Genomic DNA, 12711 nt, shown 5'->3' on the forward strand with positions numbered 1-12711 from the left:
ATGTTAAAAATTGATAAGTTAATCTTGTAAATTTTCTAATTTAGTTCTGTCCCCCTTCTTATAAATTGGTATAACCTTGGCTTTCTTTAGTGTGTCAGGAAAAATTCCTTCTTTATAATAATTAATTTTAATTGTTTAAGTATATGTTTGTTACAAGACTTAATAACTGAGTTAGATAACCCATGTATATCTAGAGATTTTTTTATTTTTTAACTTTATTATTGCTTTAGCTATTTCATTTTCAGTAACAGGGTAGAGTATAAAATTTAATTTATGATGTGTATCATTAAAGTGATTATGATTTTTTTACCTATATTGAATATGTTTTAGGGTTTATTTTATCACTTATATTTACATAGTGAGAATTGAAGGCATTTACAACTTCTTTTTGGGAGGTGATTAATGTACCACCTATATTTAGTTCTATTTTTGATTCAGCCTGTAGAGCCTCATTTCCTATGTTATTATTAATAATTTGCCATACCTCCCTTGGTCTATTTAAGCAATCCCTTATTTTTTTATTAGTAAATTGGTAGTTAGCTGTTTTTACCACTTTACGGTATATTTTCTTATAGGCATTGTAATAGTTTATAAAAGTCTTATCATTTGTTTTTTTACTAAAACTATGTAATGTTTTTAATTTTTTACTAGAATTAATAATGCCTAGGCTAATCCAGCCAGGTTTAATGTGTGAAGACTTAAAGTTTCTCTTCATTTTTTTTAGTAATTTTAGGAAATGATTCTTCAAAGTAAAGCATAAATTGATTTAGGAATGTGTTAAAATTATTATTTACATTCTTCATTTAATTTATTTCAAGCCATTTTTCAGCAGCAAGTCTCGAAATAAAGTGACAATAATTTTCTTCATTGTATATTCTGATAGTTTGTATTTTTAAATCATCAGCTATGTAGTTTTTTTCAGTGTTAATTACAGTAACATTTAAGTTAGTTCCACTAATTACATAATCAATTGCAGAGTTGGAATTATTTGTACATCGTGTATAACCTCCTATCTTATTTTCCAAATTGAATGAACAAATAAATTTTGTAACTGCTGTTTTGCCCTGCTGTTTACACTAAAGTCTATGTTTAGGTCCCCACAAAGTACTATTTTTTGTTCATACTAGTTTTATAAATTTGTATCAATGTTAATTCTAGTTTATTAAAAAATAACTAAGTTACATTTTGGTGCTCTGTATAGTGAAATACAGGTAATTGGTTACATATTAAAGGTAATTTCAATGGCTGAGCATTCAAAAACCCCTTCATCAGTTAGGTTTTTCAAAACATCTTTCTCAGTAGAGATCATTATTATATCCTTTTGAACAAGTATACAACTCCCTCCATATCCTAGTCCTGTTCGACAAAAGGCACTTACAATTTTATAACCTGATATCCAATTCATTTTACATTCAATAGTAGTTAACCCTTATCCGGAGACGTGGGGTCTCCGTGACCCCAGCAAAACTTTAACTTTTTGCCATCTATGTGCAGTTCAAGGCACTTGCTTGTGGTACCATCTACCTTTCGCTTGGATATCACATAGTCTCCTCCTGCAGTGTCAGATTTGTTTACGCTGTCTGGCGCTAGATATCAGGTCGCAAAGATAACTTGGGGTCGTAGTGGCACCACGTCACCAGTTATGTTTCTATCTCAGAAGTGATAAAAAAGCTTCTAAACGAACTTGTGTACGTGTGGGTGATCCAGATTATGACGAAACTATTTCTAAGTGATTGAAAGATATTTTTAGTGACTTAAGTGATCAAAGTGTGTGTGGAAAAGAAATGTGTGATGTTTGCAGAGCAAACAAATACTCTACTACAGAGTGACTTTTCGTAAAAAATTAATTTTTTCAAACAATGTTCGGCTAATATAATATATTATGTAAAAATGCCATTTTCAAAATATATAAGTATGCATGTGCTTTCTAGTTAGCTAGATTATATATTTTGCTGCATTGGTTATGCAAGGAAAATATTTGGAGAGGAAAAAAGTAATTTCTTTTTTTTTTGAAAATTATCTGTTGTAGATTTTATGAAAAGTTCTTATTATTCATAGAAGTTTTCTAGATTTTGTTTTGTCACTATATCTATATTGAATAGCAAATAAAACTTTTAGGCTACCATCTGCTTATTTTTTTTAAAAAAGCAATTATAACAAATAGGCATTTTTAGATTTATTTGAGCAAGCAACAATGAAAAAAAATTGTATTTTATAATTGGTGAATAATTATTTGCTAATTTATTTTTTAATTTAATTAATAAGTATAAAAAAGGCATTAAATAATTTTACATGTAACAAAAATAATTTCTAATCAGTTAACTTCTACAAAACATTTTGGGGTCTGCGGGGCACCACGTCACCAGATATGTCAAATATTTTCACGTCTCCGGCTAAGGGTTAACCAATTTTCAGTGAGGCAAATTACATGAGGCCTTAATGACTTTTCCAAAATTCCAAAGAATTTATAAAGATCTCTATTTCTGGGTGCTTTATTTCTTAGAGACTGAACATTTAAGTGCATCACATCAAAAGAATTGGTATTCATTAAGTATCTATTTAAATTGTTGGATTTAGCTTACTAATGAAATTATTAGCTCCTCTACAATTTACATTTAATGATTCAGATAGAGAACACTGAGGAGCATCATTTACATTAAGTGTTTTGATTCACTATGTACATTATTTAACTGTAATGGTATAGGAACAGTCTTCTTTACCCTAGGCCTAGTAACAATAACATCATAGATCCTTTTACTTAATACTTCTTTACCGGAGTTATTCAAGTGATATCCATGCCTAGTAAAATACTTTCCATCCAAATCATCTACATCAACAAACATAGAATTAACAAAATACTTACAAAGACCTTTCATTTTGTGGTTTGTTTTACGAACTTCGTCATTTACACAAGACCACATTGGCAACTGATGTTGCTGTGGTATACCCACAACAACAACATTTGTAAAGGTTAACTTAGACAACTTGTTCTGTAATTCATTAATCTCATTGCATGTAACATCATTGCTTCCCCCTACTATAATTACAGCATCTGAAAGATTGAAATTTTCACACTTATTCTCACAGTCCTCTATTACTGTAGCACACTTCGACCCCGGCTTCACAAATCCTATAACTTAATGTTTTGGAAGAAGGTTACTAATTTCCCCTGCTAAACCACGGCCATGGCTATCAGAAAACAAAGTGACTTTACCTGCATTCTTTTTGGTTTTGATTTTTCCCAATTTCTTCCGACTAGGAAAACCATCAAGACTACCTATTGTTGTAAACATAGTTTTCCAAAATACTGAACCTATTTCCCACGGGTATAGTAGTTGTTCCTCCTTGATTTCTTGAGAACTTTGTACATTTCTTGTTTACCACTTCTGCCCATGTAGATTTGCTGGTAGAACTAATGATGTTATGATTAGGCTGTATCTCTTCTTGCAAAATTTTTATTACTTCTTGAAGGGATGCAATTTTTTGTAAAAGATGCTTTACATCGTTTGCACTTACTGATGTTTCTTTTAAAAGTTCAGCTGCACTGTTTTTAGCACAAAATACTTCTGTTTCTTCTTGAAGAACTTTTATACTTTTATGGTGTCATGCAGATAACATGATCAAATTATAAACTTACTAGTGAAATGTAATTCCAGTCTGCTTTTTCCCTAGCCTATTTGTACAACCATAAGCCCAACATGACATTGTTTTATTTCATTAAAAACACCATTTCAAACTTGTATTCGCCGTTTGTTTTGGTCGCATGAGTGGGCGTGTCCCAAAAAGCAAAATGACTTCAGCATCCATGCCAAATAACTACTCCCTAACTTCTTACCTCCATGGATACAACCGACTTCACGTAAAGATAAAGAACACTTCCTGTACCAACATGACAAACATTAACACAAATTAATATATATGTTAGAACCATATATAACAACAATAATCGTGTAAAGTAAGTCATACATAATAATTTGTATTGTTTTCAACACCCCTCCTCAATTTATCTTCATTTCAGACTGATGTATGACTAACTTTCCCATTATTCCTAAATTCTCCCTATGTTTAGTGAAATCTTGACTCGCTAGACCTTTGGTCAGTATGTCTGCCTTTTGCTCTGCTGATGGAATGTATACAACATTATTTACATTGTTGTGACACAATTCTTTAATGAAATGGTACTTAACGTATATATGCTTTAAAAGATTTTGGTCCCAATTCCCTACTGCACAAATACATGATTGATTGTCTTCTAACAAAGTTATAGGTTCACAAACTTGAATGCCTAGATCTGCAAGTAGTTTCCTAAACCATAGCATTTCTACTGTTGCTGAAGCCAGGGCTACAAACTCTGACTCTGTAGTTGACAAAGCAACTGTCTGCTGCTTCTTAGTAGCCCAACTGACTACGTCTCCATACATTTCAAAGAGATACCCTGTTACAGATTTTTGATCTGGTCAGTTAGCAAAATCAGCAAAACCAAGAAATTGAACATCACTGTCCCCCTTAAAACATATCCCTAGATTCAAAGTTCCTTTAAAGTATCTTCGTATCCTTTTCAAACCTACCCACTGCTTCTTTGAGGCATTGGTCTAAAATAGACTAAAAATTTACTGCAATAAAAATATCAGACCTGGTATTCAAGCATGCATACATGAGACTGCCAATAAGTTCTCTATAAGGTTTGATATTAATAATACACTTGTTGCTAACATCATAAGTCGGATTTTGTTCCAAGGGCGTTTGGACAGGTTTACAATTTTCCATTTGGAATTTGGACAGCAACTTTTTGAGGTAAGAAGTTTGACTTAGATACATGTTTTTACCTTCTCTTGTTATCTGTATACCAAGAAAATACTCAACATCCTTTTGATCCCTCATCTTAAATTCTACTAAGAACTTTCCCTTCAACTCTTCAATTTTATGTAATGAATCACATGCAATTAAAAAATCAACAACATATAAACAGTACAGTCATCATTTTCATACATGTATACACATCTATCAGCATGACACTGATTAAAACCAAGTGATTTCACAAATACATCAAATCTCGAATTCCATTCTTTTGATTCTTGCTTTAGACCATACAATGTCCTCTTTAGCTTGAGAACTCTACCATCTTTGACTTGAACACCTTCAGGAGGTTCCATGTAAATATCATTCTTCAGTATTCCATGCAAAAAGGCATTCTTGACATCTAAGTGATGTACATGCAATGACTTACTGTTAGCTAAACACAAAAATACCCTCACAGTTGTCAACTTTGCCACGGGGGTATAAGTATTATCATAATCATAACCCTTTGTTTGTCCACAACCCTTTACAACTTATCTAGCCTTATATCTCTCCAAATCTCCATTTTTATCTTGTTTCCTTTTAAAAACCCATTTGATTTTGAGGAGTTTCTCACCTTTTGGTAATATGACCTCCTCCCATGTCTCACATTCTTCGAGAGCTTTTATTTCCTCATCAATGGCTTTATACCAATTATTTTTATCACTCCTATCTTTTAGTTCTTCAAAGGTCATAGGTAGAGGCACGATTTTATGGCGATAAAACTAAATAACACCAAAATTTGGTTATATACACAAAATAAAACGAAATATGTCAAATCCGCGAAATAATGTGAAATATGCCGAAGTCCACAACATAACCTTAATTTACAAGATGCGTACTGCCACAAGTTCAGAAGTTCCACCAAAGATCACATGGTTGACGTGTGATGGTGAAGTGAACACACAAAACAATTTTCGTATATTTGGACGTTGCAATACCAATTTGACGCATTAGACCGCAACGAAGCGCTAGTGTAGCATGTTTTATTTGTGTTGAAATTATTTTTTTTAGTTATGTGAATATCTAAGACTATCCAAAACTAAGGTTTTGTTTGTTGTTTAGTTCACGAAACCAGCAAACTGTACTATTTTCAGTTTATATTGTATGATTTCAAGTGGTTTGAAATGTAGGCTTGGTGAATTTTGCTAAGGCAAATCAATGTAAATTATTCTGAAACACAAATATTTCATAATGCCGAAGAATAAAGTCTCGGCAAACGAGAGGGTTAAGGAGTTTGTTGGTGAAGGTTTTTACATGTGTGAAAGTAATTTTATGTGTAAATTTTGCAACTGCCGGCTCGAACATGAAAGACGCGATACTTTGGTGAAACATGTGTCGAGTGAAAAACATAAAAGGTGTAAAAAGAGTGGGATACCCACAAAAAGGCAAGTTTCTATTTCTGAGTCGGTAGTTACAATGAAAAAGGCCAAAATGGATAAAGAAGACTTTATCATAAAAACAACTGAAGCCTTTGTTTCAGCAAATATCCCGGTGGAGAAATTGGACAATCCTGCACTTAGAGCATGGTTTCAAGAGTGTGTGAAGGGTGGTGGTGACCTACCAACTGCAGATTGGCTACGAAAGAAGTACATCCCGATAGTAGCAGAAAATAAAAAAGAGACTATAAAATAATTAGTCAGTCACATTCCAATATGTGTTTTGGCTGATGAAACTACAGACAGTAATGGGCGCTATGTGTTCAATATTATTTTCAGGACCCTTCAGCCTGGTGCAACACAATCATCACATCTTGCTGCATCAGTTGTTTTGGATTCTGCAGATTCTGTATCATGTACTCGTGCTGTTTTAGACACACTAACTAAATATGGTGGATCATTCACAAGTGTGTGCATTTGTATCAAACACTGCTAGGTACATGATTAAATGTGCCAGTACACTTCAAGGTGTGTTGGGTGATCGTGTGATACATGTGCAGTGCTGGGCGTACAAAATTCATTTAGTTGGAGTTGTTTGGCAGTCTAACCTTGAGCAACTCAACGATGTTATAATGAAGGTAAAAAATTCTTTTCAGAACACAAGAAAACGCAAACATCGGTACTTGGAATTTCTGAACACCAAATACTCTCATGATCCTGTAATGTACAAGCTCTTTCCACAACCTGTTCTTACCAGATGGAACACATGGTTTGAGTCTTTTGTCTATCTCAGCATACATTTGCAGGATATCTTGGAATTCTTTGAAGAGTTGAGAGAACACAACAGTGGCATTAAATTCCTGAAAGAAATGTTTGCTGAGGAAGTGAATGTTGTGAAAGCTGAAGCTCTGTTTGTGGCACAAAACTGCTCTCCTCTAACAGAGTTGATAACTTCCCTAGAGGGTAACACATACCCAACTGCACATTTGTTGACAACAAAATTAAAATCTCTGCAGAACAAATTCAGTGTTTTGAGCAATGGTGTTGTTTCAGCTTCAGTAAATGACTTGATCTGTGAACTATGCACTGTGAAGCAGGCAGAATTGAAACAATGTTTGCAATTAACTGGCAAGAAATGTGAAACTAAACTTCTAGAACTGATGCAGAATGATCCTTGCAGGAAAACATTTCAGGCAATTGATCACTTCTTCAACCCGCAAAATGTAAGTAGGGTGTGCATGAAACCTGAAAATGTACAAAAAGTAATCCTAAACCTACCTGCGATTTCTCATATTCCCAGTGAAGTTTTTATTGAAGCATATGCCACCTTCAAGCATATTATTACAGAAGAACTTGCAAAACCAGAAACAAAGACTGTCGATGTTGTGCAAGTTCTGTGTTCAATGAAAACCAACTACAGTGAAGTTTCAACTGCTGGATTAAGAGCAATATGGTTCCCAACTGCAAATGTTGATTGTGAACGTTCATTTTCGAAGTACTCTCTAGTAGTTTCTGACAGGTGGTATACACTTTCTCCAGAAAATGCAGAGTGTTTAACCATGCTAACATTTTAGTGTTATTAGCCAATATTAGTGTAAATAAAAATGAATGCAATTTAACATACCTTTCCAAAGGAGATGTTTTTTGACAAAATTAACTGTACCATGTTACAGTTTATTAAGTTATTTTCAAAGTTTGGAGTTCATTAGTTTAAGATTCAAATTTCACCATTCTGTAAGTGTAACACATGCCATTTATCATTTTATTAATATTTTAAAATGTTTTTTTTTTTTTTTTTTGCATTAAAAATAATTAATCTCTCTCTTGCATGAATATTTTTTTAATACATTAGATAAGTTATTGGATCGGTTATAAAAGTCTTCCATAATAAAACCGATAACACCAAAATCTGTTTTTTTAAAAACGAAATTTGCCTTATATTAACACCATAAAATCTTGCCTCTAGTCATAGGTAGCCCTTCGCAATAGCTATTGGCATTCATACATAGCAAGCTGCACATCATTCACAGAGGACACAGTGACAAAGGCTTATAATTCTCAGATTGCCCTGAACTTAACCAGTCTATACAATCACTCACCCCTTCTGCAGATGTGTCATCCCTATATTTAATTTCATTCTCTTTAGAACCCTTTTACAACCCACGTACTACATAATCTTTAAGATATTCTGGGGTATTTATAACTCTGCGTCCCTTGCGTTCATCTACATTTACAGGTATTTTCTCAAAACCCCTGAATTTTTCAAGTTCCCCTCCTGAATCTGGGTCCTCATAAACTTCCTTTGGAATATTTTCTTCTTTCTCCTGCCATTTGTAAGTCCCATATTTGTTTTCATCTTCTGTCTCCTGCCACTCATAAGTCCCATGTTTTCCCTCAAAATTAAATTTGGTTTCTTCAAATTTAACACTACTAGCTGCCACAACTCTATTTAAATCTGGACACCACAAACGATACCCATTGTCACAATAATCCAACATAAAACATTTTCGACTATGTGAATCAAGTTTACCCTTTCTTTCACACTTAACTTTATGTGCATATGCAATGCATCCAAAATTCCCTAATTTTTTTTTCATAACAGGTTTCCTACCATACCATATCTCTGCTGGTAATTTTCCCTCTGGTAATGCAGATGTGGGACAGTGAGGAAGTAAACAGCTGTCAATGCTGCTTCTAGCCAAAAGGTAGTTTTTAGATTTGATCCAAGTAACATACACGTGGTTTTATCCAAAATGGTCCGATTCATTCTCTCGGCTACCCCATTCTGTTCAGATACCCTAGGGGTGGTGAGTTCATAATGAATATCCTTCTCTGAAAAAAAATCTCTAACACCCTGGTTTACAAATTCCCCTCCATTGTCACATCTAAAATTACAAATCTTTTGTGAAAACCTATTTGAAACCATAGCTTCATACAGCTTGATATAATGCAGTACTTCATCTTTTGACTTTAAACCAAAGGCTACTGTGAAGTGAGTAAAATCATCTATTAAGGTTAACAAATATTTCTTTCCATCAAGTGAGGTAGGATTTATAGGACCACACAAATCACTATGTATTCTTTCTAAAGGTCTCGTTGCCCTTACCCTAGTGTGATTATGTGAACTTGCTGTTTGTTTGCCTTCCACGCAAATCCCACATAAATCAGTTACTCCTCGAACGGTTCCAATATCGGGTTCAATCACCGACAGTTTTTGTAAATTCTAATTACCTATGTAACCCAATCTAGCATGCCATTGTTTGGTGTTTCCTACAACTGAACAGGCTTCAATTTTACCATTGACAACCTTTGGTACAATGGGTAGTTTGTACAAATTCCTATCTCTCTTTCCTATCCCAACAGTAATCACCTTTAGTAATAATACACTTACCTATTTCAAAGACAATTTTAAAACCTTTGCTTTCAAGCCTTGGTACTGATATCAAGTTGTACTTCAAATTCTGTACTAGTAACACATTTTTTATACAAATATTTTTGGTTTCTCCATTGACGTGTGTTTCTACTAGCACATCACCAACATCTTTAGCCACTAAAAATATTTTAGATTTCGCTACACATATTTGCACTGGGTCATCTAATTTCTTACGATTTATTACAGGAACACTTGCCATCACAAGATGATCAGTAGCACCCGAGTCTATAACCCAAATGCTATCATCACCAAGGTTATCTTCCATTACACAACACTGATTAACTGAAGTTAAGAAACTGTACATAGGAACTTCTTCTTTCTTTTCTTGTGCAAGGTGAACATTCTTTGATGAATTCACATTACTTGACTGGCCTCTTCCTGTATTTTGTGCTTTTCCACACATCCCACCTCCTGGTCTCCAACACACATTCTTCTTGTGACCCACGATTCCACAGTTGTGACATTTGAATGGAAATTTAGTCTCCTGGGCTGTGTCCTATGACCCCTTACTATTTCCTGGTCTGGTACCTGATCTTGCCGGCCATCTTGCACCTGAAAATGCGACAGGTTGAAAGTCATGTCTACTTCTGCTCCCTTTTCTTTCCTTTTGAGAATTCTCTTCTTCAATTCTTTGCCTGACGAATTCCAGTGACAATTAATCTGCACCAAGTGTCTGAAGTCCAAATACAACCCCTTCCATTTCTTCTGGCATAGTGAGCAGAAATCTTATGACAACCCTTCTTCATCATGTAGACCTAGCTCTCCTGCTGTCTTGAGTTCTTGAACTAATCTGTCGAACCTCAGACAGTACTCGTTGAATGTTTCGGCACTAGGCTTGTATTTCATTGTATGCAATCTCTTATTTAGTACCATTCTACTTTCTTCACCTTTCTTTTCAAATCTTCTTTTGAGTCCAGTCCATACTTCATACGCAGTTTGTTTACCCTTGACATGTTCCAACTGATTATCCTGGAGCCGCTGCACGATATAGTTCTTACATTTTCTATCTATGTGCCTGATTTCCAATAATGCCTTCGTTTTCGAATCTTTAGTTTCCTGTTTATTACCATCTTCCTGAAGATGTGATGTTTCCCATTCATACAGTGGTTTAGTTAGATGTTCCAACACTTCCCTTTCATCCAGGAAAACTTGCATTCAAAATTTCCAATCATCGTAATTCTTCCCATCAAATAACGGTATCCGGAATTTTTCATCTTCTATCTTGTTTCCGCAGTACACAAAGATATAAAATTATTATATTTTACTGCATACTGTCCTTTCCTCTGATCCGTCCCTGGTATTTCTGATCAGATATACATGTAAATAAATGTAAAACTTTTTTATAGCACACATCATGTTTATTACCGGCATTTAACAGCCGAGAAAGCCAACACACAACATGGTTCTGTAAGGGTACAACCGACTTCACGTAAAGATAAAGAACACTTCATGTACCAACATGACAAACATTAACACAAATTAATGTAAATGTTAGAACCATATATAATAACAATAATCATGTAAAGTAAGTCATACATAATAAATTGTATTGTTTTCAACAGAGTTAAGTATGTGGTTTTGAGCTAAAGACGTGTGTTCGAACGAAGGACGTTTATTTCTCTTTTGAGAAATGAAAGTGTTTTTTTCGAGCGATGGGCGTGCTTGTTTTTGTGATGTAGGTATTGATAAAGTGTATTTGGTGTGCAATTTTACGAGTTGACCGGGAATCTGTGTGCACGGTGCATTAGGATGAAGAGTTCCACGAGATGACGCATCGTGGGGAGCGCATAGAGTTCCTGTACGGCCATCTGTTTGATGAGGTGATAGAGAATGCGGACTTGTCAACAGCGTTTGAGCAGCTGGTTCAGGCGATGAAGCGAGTTGAGACGGAGCCTCTGTGGGTCCCGGCCTCCTGGGTGCAGTGACCTGTCCCTGTGGGTAAGTTAACAGAACGTTTGCAGTGAAAATTTACATTTACATTTTGATGCAATTAATGCAGATTTCTTAAGGTACAATTTAAAACAAATGAAAAAAATTTCCTGAATTTGTTCTCCCCGTAAAACACAAATTCTGTCAGTTTATTTTTTTTTAACATAGGAAATATACTGTATTTTCGAATGCACGTCACGCGTTATCATATATTTTGAACATAGCAAATAAATTTTGAAAACAAAGTATTTTTTTATCTGGATGGTAAGTTTTATTACTATAACACCCACCTATAAGAGAAAATCAAAAGGTGGTATTTTTAATTTGGCTTTTATAATAGCACAAATAAAATTTTTACACATTTTTTTTTACTTTTAGAATTGCACAGTCTTATTTTCCTTGGTCTGTTTAAGAGTTCTCATTATATTAATTATTTTGCTAGAAGGTAAAACTGAATTAATTGGGTAAAGTTCATGACCATATATATATATATATATATATATATATATATATATATATATATATATATATATATATATATATATATATATATATATATATTATGGTGGTGTGTGTACTTGTTGGTAATTTGACTATCATATTAAGAAAAATAATTTAATTTTTTTAAATTTAATTTTAGACTTTTGTTATACCATGATCAACGTAGTTGAATTGTTTGGCCAAATTACCGTGTTTTGTCGCATAATCGTCGCACGCACACAATTGTCGCATTGCTATTTTAGGACATCAAAATTTGGAGAAAAAAAATAATTCTCTCGTAAACGTCACATGATGTTTTTAGATTCCGAGCGCTCTGTGTAGGTAGTTTTCCCGTATAAAACAATGTATTTTAAAGGTGAAATCTAATATTCATTTGGATGTTACCACTTACTTATTTAATTAACAGAAATACTAAGTTGTCTGATGTGTAAATTTTCTTTTAAAGATGTTTTCAAACGTTATAACTTTGACCTTTTTGTCTTTGTCGCCGCTGTGTACCGCTTATAAAAATGTAGCCAGCGCTAGTTGGCATCATTCATGTTAGGTTATGTTCATTGCCGTATAGAGCGCACTCATGTAGTCGAATATCGATACAGATAGCTCACCGATTGCATGCTTTGCACACGCTCTATC

The 12711-nt window shown here is 34.0% G+C and overlaps 1 protein-coding gene across 20 annotated transcripts in view; it reads left to right on the top strand.

The window, feature by feature from the left end:
- LOC134539655 (MAGUK p55 subfamily member 7) overlaps positions 1-12711 on the top strand; it is a 130731-nt gene that overhangs the window by 99918 nt on the left and 18102 nt on the right. For all 20 annotated transcript variants that reach the window (XM_063381845.1, XM_063381918.1, XM_063381911.1 and 17 more), the window contains one exon: positions 11397-11586. In XM_063381845.1, coding sequence (XP_063237915.1) covers positions 11397-11573 — 177 coding nt within the window. In that variant the 3' untranslated portion in view covers positions 11574-11586. The remainder of the gene's footprint in view (positions 1-11396; positions 11587-12711) is intronic.

This window comes from Bacillus rossius, chromosome 1 (assembly GCF_032445375.1).
Source record: "Bacillus rossius redtenbacheri isolate Brsri chromosome 1, Brsri_v3, whole genome shotgun sequence".
Classification (NCBI taxonomy): domain Eukaryota; kingdom Metazoa; phylum Arthropoda; class Insecta; order Phasmatodea; family Bacillidae; genus Bacillus; species Bacillus rossius.